Genomic DNA, 16,772 nt, shown 5'->3' on the forward strand with positions numbered 1-16,772 from the left:
AATTTGATGTCTCAAATACTTGACATTGTCCTTTGTTTTTCATATTGTTAAAACATTACTGTTCAAGACTGAAATCATTGCTTTCTAAGACTAGAGGATCCTATCTTTACCTAGGAGCTGTGACCATATAAGGCTCTTGATCCATGCACGCATCTCCAGTTGTGCACATGAGAACTGAAGGTTGAATATGGCTCTTAATACTATACATTTTTACCAGAGAGTTGAGTTGAGGCAGAAAAGTATGTTAGCTTGTGAGTAGCTTGTTAACTGCTTGGTCAGCTTTCCACATTCCATACAACTTCCATCACTGTGTGTGTGTGTGTGTAGCTTTAGTACAATACTAACATTTAACTTGCTGTCTGTTATATACCCTAGTAAATATTTACTTTTAACTACTCCATTTGCCTTTACCATAAATTGCCTCTAACAATCATCTGTCATGGGATTATAATGATATCTTCATCAGCTTGACCATTCACTAAGGTTTACATTTATTGGACTTAGAGATAATGTTTTGTATAAGCATTTTATTTACTAGGGTAAATACAAAAGCTCAATAATTATCTAACTGAAAGTTTACGGCAAATAACACATTTGTTTTCAGTTAATGTAAACCCTTTAATAACAATTATATTATAATAATAATACAGAAGATAACTTTTTACTAATACTTTTCCTTTTTTCTACTAATTGCTCTTCCTTTGTCCTTCTTTGTAGAGAGCTATTGGGAAATTTGCTTCAGCCATTTTAGCCTTGCCAAAGTCTGTCATTAAACTGCCCAAAACTATTCTTCAGTATTTAATCAGAGCAGCAAAGGTATTTGCCATTTCACTAGTGTGCAGTATGTGCCCTCATTACATAATATTCTGACATAATGTATCCAACTGCCTTTGTCTGCATTTTTCCTCTTGTATGAACCATCTGAGGAGCTGTGAGAGTCCAAATGTCATCATCTGAACTATCTGAAGTGTGCAAACTACAAGAAGTTGTCTGTCTTATTTTAACTATGACCTCAGAGAGAAAATGCAGATGCAAATTTTGGTTTTCTTTTGCTATTACTGTCTAAGGTATTGTAAGAGGGTCACATCAAGTTGTATGCATCTTTAGACAGTATGGTAATCTCTCTCAGAAAGCTGTTAAGACCTTTAAAGTAAACTAACAAAATACACATTGTGTCCCAAACTCGTCTAGATCTAGATTTTCCTGGTCTAGATCATCACAAATCTGATCTGTGCATCCTTAGCATTTTCTTTTGTCTTCCTCAAATAAATTTAGTACATTCCAGCCTTTTATAGTGCTTGTGGTAGTGCACTCCATATACACAACATGATACTGCTTTAGAGTAAGCACAGAATGCATTATTGATTAATACCCCAGACCGTAAGCCTATACATTCTTGCTTGTCAAGTGTTGTCCAATACTAAAATTCTAAAGCAAGATATATATTTTCCCTGGCAGAAGTTGAAATACCCTATCATTTAACGTAACTAGAGTTATAGTCAGTTTATTAATTTCATTTATTTTCTTCATTCTTCCTTTCTCCCATTATCTCAGTCTGTTCCATCATCTCTGTGTTCTCCTCTATTTGCAGTATGATTACAAGCTGTTCTATAGTAGACTTTGACAGTGCCTCACCTATAGTATCCAATGTGGTATGTTAGGTCAAGTCATTATTAAAATTGGATAAACATACCTCTAGATCACCCTCCCTTAACAAACACTCCTTGAAAAGCAAAGAGGATTCCATGCCTCCTATGCCAACACATTTTTCACATGGCATTTGCATTGGACAAAGTAGCCTAGCAAAAATAAAATAGCTGACCTTAAGAGACTAGGAAGGAGACCAGCTTTCCTACTGTACCAGATCAATTCCGCCTCACAATTATTGAGCACACATTAACAAATCAGAACCAGTCTAAAGATTTCCTTCTCTGTAAATTCAGTGAAAAGACAATTTTGTGAAAGTTCTTAAGATTGTGTTTGGAATGCCTCAGAGTGATTTCTGTTCATAAAATAGCAAAAACAAATAAACAAAAGGAACCGTTCACAATGTTATCTCCTGTAATGGACAATCCCAGCTTCCCTGAGACACAAGTTTGCTCGTGTTGTTGTGTGCATGCTTGTATTAGTTTGCTTTATTTTCCCCTCATGCATGAAATCATGTGCTCCTTGCTTATCAACTTCTGTTGACTAGAAATGAAGGATGCCAGTTGCAAATGATTTTCATTTTTGAATGAAAATCATAAAAAACCAAAAACACTTCTTTTGTGTCAAATTGCTATGAAATAGTATTTAATGCCTTTAGCTCCTGTTTCATGTTAAGCTGTGCTGGAAAAAAATTAGAATCTTATTGCTTTTCTCAGTAACCTTCCCCCACACCCTCAGCAGAGCAATCCAAACTACTACTACATGGTAATAATACTTAACACTGCTACAGCACTTAATAAACATTGGACAAACTCCTGCTTACTCACTCATGGAAATCAGAGTATGGGGAGCAGGATTTGACCTGTTAGCTAATTCGTCCCCATGAAATCCCATGGATGCAGGTAAGTATTATTATCTCCATTTTCCAGATAGAAAAACTGAGACAGAAAAGTTAAGTGACTTACCCAAAGCAACAGAGCAAGTTTATCGTCAAAATGAGGATGAAAACTCAGGAGTTCCTGGCTATTAGTTGTAGACAGTTCGTAGACTACTAGACCTCTGCCTGTACTCCTCAGATGAAAAGAAAATCACATAAAATATATGAAATTTGCCGACACAAATACTAGCATTGAAATATTAATAGCAATTTTTGACATTTTAGATTATTGGTGTTAAAGTTTCCATTTCATTGCACCTTACTTGTAATGCTGATAAAGTAAAAATATATTTTCGAAAGATTTGGGGGAAGTGAGCTATATGTACAACCACTGTGTTAATTCCTAAATTTAATTCCCAGAACATTAATTTTTGGAGGTTCTTATGAAACTTGGTTCACCCACAAGCATTTTCACATCTGGTTTCATGTTGACAAAAACAGTTCAAGAAAACTCAGCAGATCTGCAGGGAAGGTGTTTGGATTGGGATTCAAAATGTTTGCTCACCCCTGTGTTTACCCTAAATATGTATTCCTGTGTGTAATATACTTTACTGTTTACTTTGAAAACATGAAGAACCTGGAAATAAATGAGTTTGTTTCCTCCAGTTTGTGTATCAGGCCTGGATTACTGATCCTAAAACTGCACTTCGACAGAGGCGCAAAGAAAAGAAAAAGTTTGGGAAGGAAGACAAGCGAAGGCAAAAAGGATCTGGGGATGGTGTGTATGATTTTGGATGGTCTTCAGAAGTCCCCTTTAAACAAATTAAGGCCCTGTCTACACTGGGGGGGATCGATCTAAGATACGCAACTTCAGCTACGAGAATAGTGTAGCTGAAGTCGACGTATCTTAGATCGACTTAGAATCACTTACTTGGCGTCTTCGCGGCGTGGGATTGACGGCCACTGCTCTCCTGTTGACTTTGCTTCCACCTCTCGCCAAGCTGGAGTTCAGCAATCGACAGGACAGCGATCAGGGATCGATTTATCATGTCTACACTACATGTGATAAATTGATCCCCGATAGATCGTTCGCTACCTGCCAATCCGGCAGGTAGTATAGACTTACCCAAAGAAGCAAAAACTCATTCTTCTTTCAATCCCTGGTGTGGCAAGCAACCATACCATCACAGAATGCTCTCAGTTCTGCCAGGGGAATAGGAAGAGTGCTTTGTGCTGTTTCCAGAGAAGTTTCTAGTGAGAATATATGACCTGAACTGAGTTTACCTTGGGTCTTTACCTGGAAGACACTGTGTACTGTGCTGACTTGTTACAAAGGATAACCACGGTGGAGGTCTATTCATGTGTCTTGTCAGAACACAGTGATACAAATTAGAAGAGATTACAAGGGAAAGGGGAAGTGTGACTGCCAGGGAGCTGTAAGATTAAAGACTCAGTTTCAGATTCAGAGAACTAGTAGGCAAGACCCCATGGGAAGAAAATCTAAGGGAAAAGGAGTTCAGGAGAGCTAACAGTTTCTCAAGGAAGCAGTATTAAAGGCACAACTGCAAACTGGCCTAGTGGATAGTTGGGAAGCAGTAAATGTGATGTATCTTGATTTTAATAAGGATTTTGTTAGGCAGCATTTGGCAGGCAGCAAAGAAAAAACATTCAAATTTAACATTCTTTTCTTAGCATCACAAAACTGTTTATGTACTGTGAAATGTTTAGTTTGTAAGTGATTTGCAACTCTTGAGTTTTTTCTGCATTTAAAAAAACAGAAATACTCATCAGAAGTATTTTTGCCAATGTGTGTTTGAAAGAAACGTTGATCCTGAAGCAGTTACATTAAAAGTCCCTCTATCTGGTACCTTCCTCTGGTACTTATTTAATTCTCTTCTGTCACTCAAGCTACAACAGCTATGTTAATATGTCAGATACTATTGGATCACTTCTTTGACCTACTTAGTCGTGTCTGTGATTTTTTTTAATGGCAAATATCTGGACTATAATGACTGTTACACTTAAATAAAACAGCACATGATAGATTCAAAACAATCTTCTGCTTTGTTTCAGCTAATCGAGTCTATCTTCATGTTGTTGTCAATTCATTTATTCTCAATCAGTATGAGAGCATTAGCGTTCAATGAGTTAAATCAAAAGTAGGTTTAAAAGGGTATGCTAGCATATTAAAGTTTTGAGAGGAATAACAAGCAGACTTTTAAGGCTAGATCTTCAGCAGCTGTAAACAGGCATAACTCGGTTGAAATCTATGCGACTGCATTGATTTACACCAGCTAAGGATCTGGCTTTTAAGGTAATTGATAAACAAAATGTCCTTACAAAAAATAAAACTGTGTCATTCATGAACCAACTCCAACTATCTTGTTAGAATGTTTTCTCCCACTTGCATCCTGTGAGATCTGGAGAAACCTGTTCTGCTAAGACTGGCTGGATCCAAGTACTTTTTAATAACCATGAAATCTCTCTTCAATTCTAGTGGGATTTACATGTTAACCTCTGTGGGAAAGGCTTTACTCATTGCTTATATTTTAATTTGGCAGGAGCTACTGATGTAGAACATGAAGAGAGAGAAGATGAACCTGTAAAAAAGAAATCAGATGGGCCAGGTATGCAGGCAAAAGGAAGGCTGCACTAGTATTGCATTGTAATTGTGATTGCGGGGATAAATGGCATTACCATGTGGTCAATATGTAAGTAACCCAAGGGCAACATACAAGCAACATGATTCTCTCCAGCTTTCAACTGTTTTGTCAGAATCACAACTGACTCTAGTCTAACCAAATACAGACATATTCATTCATGAAATCACAGAGGAAGAGGTAATGATCTACTAAATCATCCAGTCCACTTCCCTGACAGTATAGAGGTGTTCTCACTTTCATGTGTTTTATCCAGTAGTTTTAAAAATCCCAAGGAAAAGGTCTTTCACAATAGAAGCAAATACTCTCAAGCTCTTCCCCAATATATGTACACAAACAGACATCAACATTTGCGTAGTCTTCTGGCCAGTGGATGTATACGTATTATACATTTGTGTACTGTATTATGCCTATCTTAGGATCCAGTCCTTCTTCTGTTCAAGTCAGTGCCAAAACTTCTGTTGACTTTTCTTGTGCAGGATCTGACCTTTAAATTTTAAGGCCAGTAGAGCCAGGACTCTATGTTTATTATGTATTCTGCACTGCTGAGCACCCTGTTCTGGCTCAGTTAGGGACCAATACTGCAAGAAGTTGACTGTCTCCTGCAAGGTAATGAATGCCCTTAAATCCCATTGATTCTAACTTCCAGTGGAACCTGCGAGTGCTCAGCACCTCACAAGAGGCAGCCAAAAACTTGGCCAACAACAATAAGCTGTCAAGGGGTTTCTCCAACTTAAATAATTAGTACAGCTCTGCCACATCCTAAAACTAACAATGTGGGTCAGATCCTCAGGACTGACTCTTTGGCTTCAGGTGGTGTGAACAGAAGGATGGTGGCATCCTCTTCAGTCTAGCCTTGACCAGTTCTCACCTGCTGCATTGTGACCTTCTCTTCTAGAGCTATTTATCTCCTGTATTTATAATGGAAAGGGCATGCTACTCTCCAGCAAAACTTGTGCTGCAGTGAATCATAAGGTAGCAAAAGTCAGAAACATGAGATACCTTGTCTCTTTCCCACAAGATAAGCACTTCTCAAAAGAAGAAAAGGTTCTTACTTCCTTCTGGCTTTTACTATCTCATGGCATAGCTTGGTCAACTAACATACTGAGATGAATTTCAGTGAATGTGGATGGTCTGATGAGGGTTGAGGAAAGGGAAATGTGATGCTAATTGGACTATTATTGGGTTTGATTGAAGCAAGCATGTAGCATCTTTCATGTTTGTTTTTACCTGTTTCACCCATCCCCTAGATAAAACTCATTGAAAAAAGTGTTACCAAAACTGGAGGGAAAAATGATTAGAAAGGGTTATTCTAGTTAACAACTTTGGACCAAATTGCTAGTCACCTGCTAGTCCCATTAAAGTCAATGGGAGCAGCAGGTTTTCATTCTCTCTCAGTATTTGACCCTTCAAGTATAACAGTCTCTCAAGAAAATAAATCTTTCCCTTTCTGAAGATGTTTACATGTGATCGATCCCCAAAAGATTGTTTTTAAAAAGTGACAGAGAACAGAATAGCCACAGACTCATTAAAAATGTATACTACATCACCTCCAATCCTGAGAGAAAAATGACCTTCTAGATTAGATTGGAAGTCACTGGCAAAGCATCTCAGTGAGACCATAGGATACCTATAATAGCTGAATAGTAAAATAGACTTCTTGTTTGTAAGTAATCAGACTGCCCCACAATTAATCTCAATAGTGCAGATGGTACCCCATCAATAGTGAGGGCATGTTTCAACACAATATATACTGTCTGCATATATGCTCTGTGTGTATGCAAGAGAGAGAGAATCACATTTTCTTTTAAACTGTGCATGAGTACATCTGAAGTCATAGGCACCATCTTTATGAGTTGCCAGGGGGTACTCGACCCCTGCTCCACCCCAGGCCCTGCCCCCACTCCACCTCTTCCCCCAAACCTCCACCCCTGCAGAAGGTGCTGGTGGGGGGGAGGTGGAGGAGCTGATTGAGGGGGTTGCCAGTGGGTGCTGAGCACCCACTATTTTTTTTCCAACCCTGGAGCACCCAAGGAGTCGGATTTTATGTCTGAAGTTTAAAAAAATTGCAGTGCACATCAGAAACAAAAATTAAACTTTACCTTTAACTTATCGTGCAGGGGTCAGCAACCTTTCAGAAGTGGTGTGCTGAGTCTTCATTTATCCACTCTAATTTAAGGTTTCACATGCCAGTGATACATTTTAATGTTTTTAGAAGGTCTCTCCTTTTAAGTCTCCATATTATTTAACTAAACTATTGTCGTATGTAAAGTAAATAAGGTTTTCAAAATGTTTAAGAAGCTTCATTTAAAATTAAATTAAAATGCTGATCTTACGCCGCCGGCCCACTCAGCCTGCTGCTGGTCCGGGGTTCCATTCACCTAAGCCGGCGGTGGGCTGAGCAGGGCCTGCAGTCGGGACCCCAGCTGGCAAAGGGCTGGCAGCCAGAACCCCAGTCCCGTAGCAGGCTGAGTGGGGCCGGCAGCTGGGACCCCAGATCAGCAGTGGGCTGAGCGGCTCAGCCCATTGCTGCTCAGACCACTGCCCGTCTGGGGTTCCGTCCGCCGGCTTCTGCCAGCCAGCATCCCAGCTGCCAGCCCCACTCAGCCCGCTGCTGGTCTGGGGTCCTGGCCTTGCCCACATACAGTGGGTACCTACCTTTTCCCTGGTTTTAGCCCATTCTCTTCCTCTCCCTCTGCACTGAGCTGAGGGTGAGAATGCACTGAGCACAGGGTTGGGGGTGAAGGAGCAGGCTGTGGGTTGGGGTATAGGATCTGGCCAGGAGCTAGAATGAGGGAAGGGGCTCAGAGTTAGAGTATGGAGCGCTTACCTGGGAAGCTCCCATTTGGTGTGAGGGGTGCAGGTGGGAATGTGGGGTATGTGCAGGAGCTTCCATTTGGTGCTCAGGGTGGGGGTAGGGATGTGTGGGGTGCAAGAATCAGGGCATGGTGTGTGGGGGAGCTGGGTAGGTGGGGGGGTGCTGGAGTCAGGGCTGGGGTCGTGGGGGAATGCAGGAGTTAGGGCAGGGGGCTGGAGGTGTGTGAGGGAGGTCAGGGCAGAGGGCTGGGGGCATGTGAGAGGGGTGCAGGAGTCAGGGCATGGCATGTGGGGGAGCTGGGTATGTGGGGGGATGCTGGAGTCAGGGCTGGGGTCATGGGAGGGGTACAGGGGTCAGGGCAGGGGCCTGGGAGGGGTGGGGGTGAAGGGCTCAGGGCAGGGGGCTGGGGGTATGGGCTGGAGTCATGGAGATGCTCCTGAGCAGCTCATGGCAGGGGGCTGGAGAGGATATGCCCTGATTCCACCCTCCTTCCCCAAGGCCCCATCCCCACCTCTTCTCTGGAGCAGTGAGCACACTGCGGTTCCGGCTCCGCTTCTCCCACTCCCTCTCCAGGGCCATCAGCTCTTCGACCGCTGGGAAGGAGAGGAGGAGGGGCAGGAACCCAGTACCCTGGGGGGAGAAGGCGGAGGAGGAGGGAGCTTGGCTGCTGGTGGAGGCTGCCCTGCAGCAGCAGCCAGCAGGACCAAACTTTTGCCCTTTGCCCCTGCAGGAGAGAGTAATGCATATTATTTTGTTAGTGTACAACTTTTGCATGCCTTTTAAAAAACAAACTACTCACACCCCAAAGTGCTGAACAACATAGTCTGGTGACATTGGTTACTGACACTGTTAAGACCTTCTCAACAGCAGAGCTATAATGCTGACATAGGTCCATTTCTGTAATACATACCGTAAACATTTTAGCTGCATATTGCAGATTCTTCCACTAAGTCAGCATTAGATACATATATCTGGTTCTTTCAGATTTGGAAACCACAACATAGGGCTAGATTTTGGTTTGGAAAGAGGATTTCAGCACTTTTGTGCTGCACATAAAGCACTGTCAAATTATGAGAGGGCAGGATGGAGATGGGTTGCAAATAGTGGCGTCATTCTATAAACCCCGAAATACCCAGAAGAGCACCTATTCATATGAGAAGTAACACTGATAGTGCCAACAGCACTATTCAAGTCAGAAAGTACTCCTCAGTCCAAGTTTGCTGAATTGAAACCATAAAATGAAATCCAACTAAAACTACTGTTGTGTGTTTAGAAGCAGTGGTTGTTAAACACTACTCCTTGCAACATTTACCTCTTATTGTGGAAGAGGAATATATATGTAAGATCTCAGCTAGTGAAGCGACTTGAGAGTAGAAGTCAACTGACTACACAGTGCAGAGTATGTGAGAGAGGGCTTATAAAATGAGGCCGTGTAGCCCAGATACAAGAGTAATAACTGTAGGCAGATCAAAGATACCAGCTCAGGCTACCACGGTCCAGGCATGAGAACTGGCTAGGAGAAATTCCACTGGACAGAAGAAACTGAATGTGCCTAGTGGATGCATAAAGTGCCCAGTTCTACAAGGTGCTCAGTGCCCACAACTTCCATTGAGCTCCTGGAATTGAGCATGTCTGCACCTCTGAGGAGATGCTTAACCCATAGGGCTTTACTCCGCAAAACCCTTCCATGCTTGAGGAGTTCCTCTGAAGTTGGAGATGATTACTTACGTGACTAGCAGGATCAACCTTTTAGAGGGGAAAAAGGCATTCCAAGATTACAAACACTAGTCAGACCGACAGGAACGCTCAGGAAACTTCAGACAAATTGACTAAAGGTGTGAAGTCAATGCACATAAACTTAAGTGTGTTAAACCCCCAGGATTAAGTTACAGCAAATTAAGGCCATTTTACTGAAGAATGAGAGCAGACACATTGAGAGGATTGCGGGGTAGGTGGGGGTATTAATACGTATAAATTTACGCACATTGACTTCACACCTTTAGTTTATTCACTTTACATTTCCTGAGTGTTCATGGGTAGTCATGGCCATAGAAAGGTAGGAAAATAGCCCCAACAAATCAGATGGCTTTCAGCCATTTCCAAACATTCCTGTTGCTGATAGAGAAAGGTTTTGCAGCTTGGATTATTATATTCAATAAAGTGAAAATTGAACAAGCTCTTGTGAAATGTCTGAACAGGATCATCATGTGAATAAAATAAGTTTATGTTCATTAACTCTATCACTTATTCCCTCTCTCAGATAATATCATCAAAAGAATATTTAATATTTTGAAGTTCACCTGGGTCCTTTTCCTGGCAACACTAGATAGTTTTACAGCTTGGCTCAATTCCATTTCAAGAGAGCACATTGATATCTCTACTGTGCTGAGAATTGAGAGATGTATGCTGACCAGGGAAATTAAAAAGGTAACATGTATTGTGCTTTACTTTTGCTTGTAACATTTGCATTGCAGTGATAAATGAGAGGTTTCTCTTTTCAACTTAATATGAGGCAGTGTACTAGAGATGGAAATTTGTAAAAGTCTCACTTACGCAGATTTTAAAAATAGTGTGACTTCTATAATCCTCTGTTGGATTCTATTTCAAAAAAACAAAAGACAGATAAATCTTGAGAACTGTGGCTCTGAGCATATGTGCTGGAACTAGGGGTGTTGTAGCACCCCTTCCTTTGAAGTGGTTTCCATCACATACAGGGTTTACAGTTTGGTTCAATGGCTCTCAGCACCCCCACTATAAAAATAGTTCCAGCACTCTGTCTCTGAGCCCAAAGCAGCTGATTGGAAAAACAAATGTGCTCAGAGATTTAATTCTGAAACTCCCATTGAGGAGACATTCTTCTTTATTATGGTCCTACCAAAAAGTTATAATGCTGAATGCGTGCCTTTATAAATATTTAAAAGGCAAAGGGTCATAATGTCACAGACACTTGATTATAATTTCACTGCAGAAACAGTGAGTAAATATTATAAAAATATAATTAATTTTTCCCAAAACTTTTGGTTAAAATGTGTTTCTTTTTTGTCAAGATTTTGAATTTAGAAAATTTTGAATCAAATTTAATTAGAGAGAGAGAGAGAACTGAAATTCAAACAAGCAATACTAGCAAAGGGACAGACCACCATATTTTCATGTAATTTATAATTTGATCACTTTACTGAACTAAGGAAATCTGTGCATAAGGTCTCTATAAAACTCAGAAAATTACTATGCAAAATAGCAAACTTCTTACTCAATGCATGTTCCAAAGACAATACAGCTGTTGGTGGAGTGAGCTGGATAATGTTTGGCCTTAGGAAACATCAGTAAAGTTGTGATAGCCAGAAAGAACTCTGCTTGGTGCCTGTGCTCAGGATTGTGCTTACAGTAATGAAACCATCTTTTTGTTGACAAATTTAACAGGGAAGTCATTGAGAGAATAGATAGTGACGCCTCTTTCTACAGGGAAAGTTTTATGAACACATTTACACTTTTGTAAATGAGATCATAATTTGACTCTGACTGAAATAGACTTGAGGAAATTAGGGCTTTTGTGAGTTTGTTCTCTGCAAAGACTCATTTCATGCAGCCAAATGACTGAAGAAACCAAAATCTCACACAACACAAATGCCTTACTATAGCTCTTCTCTCTTTCTCAGGGGAATGTTCCAACTCGTGAGAGCATCCATATGTATTACCAGAACCATATGATGAAGCTTTCTAAGGAATCAGGACTGGACACAATTGATGAAAATCCTGGTCAAGAGTCTAGTTTACAGGCATCTGAGAGGATAGATAGTTTAGATTCAGCTGCTTCTCATGACAGTATTTCCAGGTATTTTGTTGTAAAAACAAATCACTTGTTTCTGAATAGATAATTTCTATCATGTGATTTTTCTATGTTAAGAAATTGTTGCATAATGTTGGACTTCACATCTGAAGCTGAAGAACCCTTTGATTTATCAGATTTATCAATCACTGTATAGTAGATAAAAGATGATCGGATTGACAAACCCATGTGAAGAACCCTTTGATTTATCAGATTTATCAGTCACTGTATAGTAGATAAAAGATGATCGGATTGACAAACCCATGTGTTTCCCTCTGTACAAAAGTGCAGAAAGGGAACGAATTAATTCTTATTCTCCCAACTCGCCCACCAAACCCCCCCTCCACCTCCACCAGTCCACGGGACCTGACAGGAGTGCAAAGTAGGCAGAGAGCGTGGAGCAGAGCCCCAAAAGGTAGACAAAGGTAGAATCTGAAGGGATCCTGGTCCCTAACCTCATGGGTACTGGGCAATTGCATGGATGATTACTGTCTACACTCTGCAGTAGGAGCAATTGCCATGCTGTCATTGGCTCAGTGCTCTCAATTATAGTCACTCCGCAGAGAGGAGTTACTGAATGTCGCTCATGCTAGTTCTACCTCAAGCACCATTTTCTCCATTTGTCTGCAGTTTTGAAGGAGGTTTGGGGACATACTCCTTAGTGCAGTTCCCTCTTACTCTTGACCTCAGTCCTTTTCCTGCACAGCCGAGGGGCTGCATGGATATTTTGCAGGGGCAACACAGTCACCGAGCTCTGGGAGGAACATCTGGCTGAACTAATTTTCCTCTCATGTCAATACCAAATAACAAGCTTCTAGAGGGTTTTTGGACTATCTTACAGAGATTAATACCCTGAAGACAGTCTCGTGGTATTTCACTTTGATTGTGAGAATAGGCACTGAATGAAGGAATTCCATCATTTATTACCAATGTTTTGTTCTGGATGGTTAAATTCTGGTCTCCTGCACATAGGCTGAGTAAAAGGACTTTGTTCTGGGAAACTACATGGGTTTGAGGGAATATAATTTTCCCTCACAAGGTAAAGGCAGGGCACAGGGCCCTAGAAATGCCTCCCTGCTGCTTTCTTCCATTCCTCTTGGAATGGTCCACTAGAGAAGTGTAGTTGGTGGGCCCATGTCTGTGCCCCACCATCTACCTGACCAATCCATACTCCTGAGGGAATTCTGCACCAAAAAAAAAAAAATTATGTGCCCAATATTTTAAAATTCTACAGATTTTATTTGTCAATAATTAAATGTGGCTCCAACATGGCAGTGAGGAGCACAGGCCACTGACTGCTTTGAGGTGGGAGATCACCCTGGAGTTCCCACCTTCCCCAGTACAGACGCTCAGCAGGGGCTGGACCTGCCCCAGAAACATCCTGGGGCCCTGCCTCTCTGCAGGGTGTGGTGGGCAGGCTCAGCTCAGCAGGATCCAAGTGTGGGGGGGATCAAGGTGTGGGTGAGAGGTTTCTGTGTGAGGCAGTCTGGGTGCAAGCAGCTCAGTGGGAGATCTGGATGCATCAGGGCTTGTTGGGGGGTTCTGGGTGCAAGGGCAATGGGATTCTGAAGATCGTTGGGGCTCAGCAGGGGCTTCTGGGTCCGGTGAATGGGCCTTGGCAGTGCAGTTGGAGGGGGCTTGGTGGAGGGCTCCGGGTGCTGTGGGAGTGGGGCTTGATGGGGCGAAGGTCCAGGTGCAGCTGGTTGGGAATCAGTGGGGTGGGGGTCTGGGTGTTGGGGGCTAATCATAGGGATCCAGGTGTATAGGGGTAGGACTCGTAAGGTGAGAGTTCGATGGGCTTGCTTAACAGGGGAGCCCTAGCTGCTGCCGAGGGGATGCCACATACTGGGCTCCCAATTCCACCTGTGATTCCCCTATTCCCTTTTCTTCTTCATCTCATCCCCATGCTCCATCTCCCTCCCCTCACTTCCACATTCCCTCCCCCTGCCCTATTCCAGCCCCCTTCCTTCCCCACTGCCTCTTCCCTCCCACCCCTCATCCTCCCTTCACTCATTTCCCCCATCTCCCCTTATGCAGCCCCACTGCAGGCACTCACTGTTGCACAGAAAACAGGAAGCTCCCAGCACACAGAAGAGGAGCACGACTGGCAATTGGATCCAGGAGGCGGCATTCAGCCGCAGAGTCAGCAGAGCCCAGATGCAGTCTCCTTCAGCTGGGCAGCTCTGCGCTTGCAGAAATGGGGAGCAGTGGCACATAACCCCATGTATTCCCCCCCATGCCTCACCTCTGTTTGGAGGGGGAAATTCCCACCCCCCAAAAAATTCTATGGGGAAGGAGGCGTTTTCTGTGGGCACACAGTCATGCAGAATCCCCCCAGGAGTAAAAACCCACCTATCCTTTCCACACTTCCCTGGAGAGAGATGCTGCAGAGTTCAGTGCCAAAGCCTTAGCACATCCTTACTGTTTCACACGTGCACAGACTGTCACTCATCTACTTCCCTGTGATACAAGAACATCCTGTTTTCTCTGTGTCCAATGCGTTCATGACCTTTGAGAGCCTGCAGAAGTTGTTCTACAGTGTCAGAAGGGGGGGAGACCTCTGATAATCTGATAGTTGCTTTCTGCAGTTTCTTCTTCTCTGAAGCGTGGCAGTAGCCTCTCACATTTGATACTCCCCTGCAAACTCAGTTGCTTGTATGTACAGTAACTCTGCTCAGCTTTTACTAATGACATATGGCTAAAAATAGTGGAGGGCTTGTCTTCCTTTCAGAGTTTATTCACAAGTAAGTGTAACTGAATGTCTGAACACTTATCTGAAAAAAAAACGTGTAAGCAATGTGCATAAACAAAATACCCACAAAATTACCCAGCATTTCCACAGGCTGAAAAAAAAACAAAACAAAACACCAGGATCAATGCTGGCACTCAAAAGACATTCAATAGTTTACTGCAGTTTAACCGTCAAAATTCTTTATTTCATGGAGTACTAAGCTAGCACACATTTCCTCATGGCTAACTACCAGGAGAAATAGTACCTGCATGTGTTGTCTGAAAATTCATTGGGGTCAGACTGTATAGGAAAAACATCATTCAGCCAAATTCTGCTCTCACCTGAATGCAAGACCCATTGACTTCACTTTGAGTCTCACATGGATATCTGAGTGGTAGAATTTGGCTGTCGGGATTCATCTGCTCATGTAAAGAGAGTACTTAAGGAACAAAACCATTTTCATTAAATAATATTTCAGTCACGTTACCCAATATATACTGTACTAGTGTACAGTAGATATTGAAATCAGCTGTTTAGCCGTGCGTAGTAGCAATATGGCTGTGTTAGCTGGAGTGCTGACAACAATGAAAGCCATATGTTGGGGAGGGTAATTTTGTTTTATAAAAGGAAGTCAGTTGCCAAACATAGTTTAAAAAATATGTAAATCTTGTAAATTCAATATTTGAATTCAGTCTCTGTAGTAAAATTGTATCCACTGTTCAGATCCAAGCAATTCTTGTTGGACTAACCGCTTTTCCTCCCGCTTTCCTCCCCCCTAGCCCCAGCCCCCACTTTTGAGTGACACCTCACTTACTCCTTTCAAACCTTTAGACCTTGATGGTGAACCAAAGCTGGGCAAAAAGATAAATCATAATACCTATTTTAACAGTTGTTGTATACCCACTAATATAATCTTTGAACAAACTTCGTTTCCCCAAAATAAGATGTCACAAGGGCACATTAACAAATGAACAACAGAAGTATTGTCACCACTGATTCTCTAATCGTAAACTCTTTTCCTGGAAATAGATATTTACATGTTTGTGTATCAGTAGTGTTTGCGGAGTATGTGCATCTGCTGCATGACTAATGACCTCTAAATGGAGGAAGCAATAACCAGTCACTTAGATCTAATGATAGATCTTCTGTCTGTTTATAAAAGCATCCTGGCCTGTCTCTTTCTGGGATTATGAAGAGGTCTCATGAGCTGTTTTAGCAATGCAAAGTACTGCAGACCACAAGTGAGTGACATTTTGCATTGCTCAAACAACGATGAGAGAACTTTATCATCTCAAAAACCTCACTCAAAAGCTCATCAGATTTTGCACCAGTTCCTTTGCTGTTTTTTAACTTTGCTAAATATAGAGCTTGTCCTGTCAACAGCAAGGTTACTTTTTAAAATATGCAAATGTTTCTTAATTGTAAGGCCAATTCTGTTCCAGTTGAAGTTAATGAACTGACGTTATCAAGCGTCAGTTTGGGCTTTATACTTAACATTCTCTCATACGCAGTTCTATTATTTTTGTGAAATCTACTGTTATACTCATATTATTTCCATATTAGCCAATAAACTTTCTTTCCTACTGGTACTTTTCACTTCCAGTGAATCTGATTCAAATATTAATTTTCAACCATTATATACCAATTCATTTCCAAGACTCAGAATGACAGAGATTAATCCCCGTTTCATCACTTGAAGATTAAGCAGTATCTGGATGCTCCGAGGGACAGTTTCCTCTATAATTAAGTTGTTGTTTTGGTCTTTAGTTTGTCCCAGTACAAAGTTTTCATTCTAGATAGTCAGTGGACCATATGTTTATGGATTTTATTTGGCATGTAAGTGGTTGGTCTAATAAGGTGCTTAGTGATAGGGAGGAAAAATGGATGCTTATTTCAGAATTAAAATAATTAAATGTTAACTCAGTTTATACTCAAGCAAATGTCCATTGAATTCTATAGGAGTCTGCTTGACTATTTTCTGAAGAAGCAAACTAGGCAGTTACACTTTAAAGTATCACACACCAAAACGTATGTCTGGCTTCTATAAAGGTCCTGTCAGTAAAATTATCATATTAATTTTTTTTTAACTTTTTGAAGGAAAAATTCTTCTCTCTAATCAACAGTGGATCTGTCCTTTGTGGATCCCTATATCTGATGCTTTTAGGCACTTTTGATGGCACTGGACATCTTAAATGCAAAATGAGGACATTGTA

At 41.6% G+C, this 16,772-nt stretch overlaps 1 protein-coding gene across 1 annotated transcript in view; it reads left to right on the top strand.

Moving 5' to 3' along the window:
• PIEZO2 (piezo type mechanosensitive ion channel component 2) overlaps positions 1–16,772 on the top strand; it is a 485,914-nt gene that overhangs the window by 421,191 nt on the left and 47,951 nt on the right. Inside the window, exons 33-37 of the mRNA XM_075062935.1 lie at positions 718–816; positions 3,191–3,302; positions 5,086–5,151; positions 10,263–10,429; positions 11,659–11,834. Coding sequence (XP_074919036.1) covers positions 718–816; positions 3,191–3,302; positions 5,086–5,151; positions 10,263–10,429; positions 11,659–11,834 — 620 coding nt within the window. The remainder of the gene's footprint in view (positions 1–717; positions 817–3,190; positions 3,303–5,085; positions 5,152–10,262; positions 10,430–11,658; positions 11,835–16,772) is intronic.

This window comes from Chelonoidis abingdonii, chromosome 2 (assembly GCF_003597395.2).
Source record: "Chelonoidis abingdonii isolate Lonesome George chromosome 2, CheloAbing_2.0, whole genome shotgun sequence".
NCBI lineage: Eukaryota > Metazoa > Chordata > Testudines > Testudinidae > Chelonoidis > Chelonoidis abingdonii.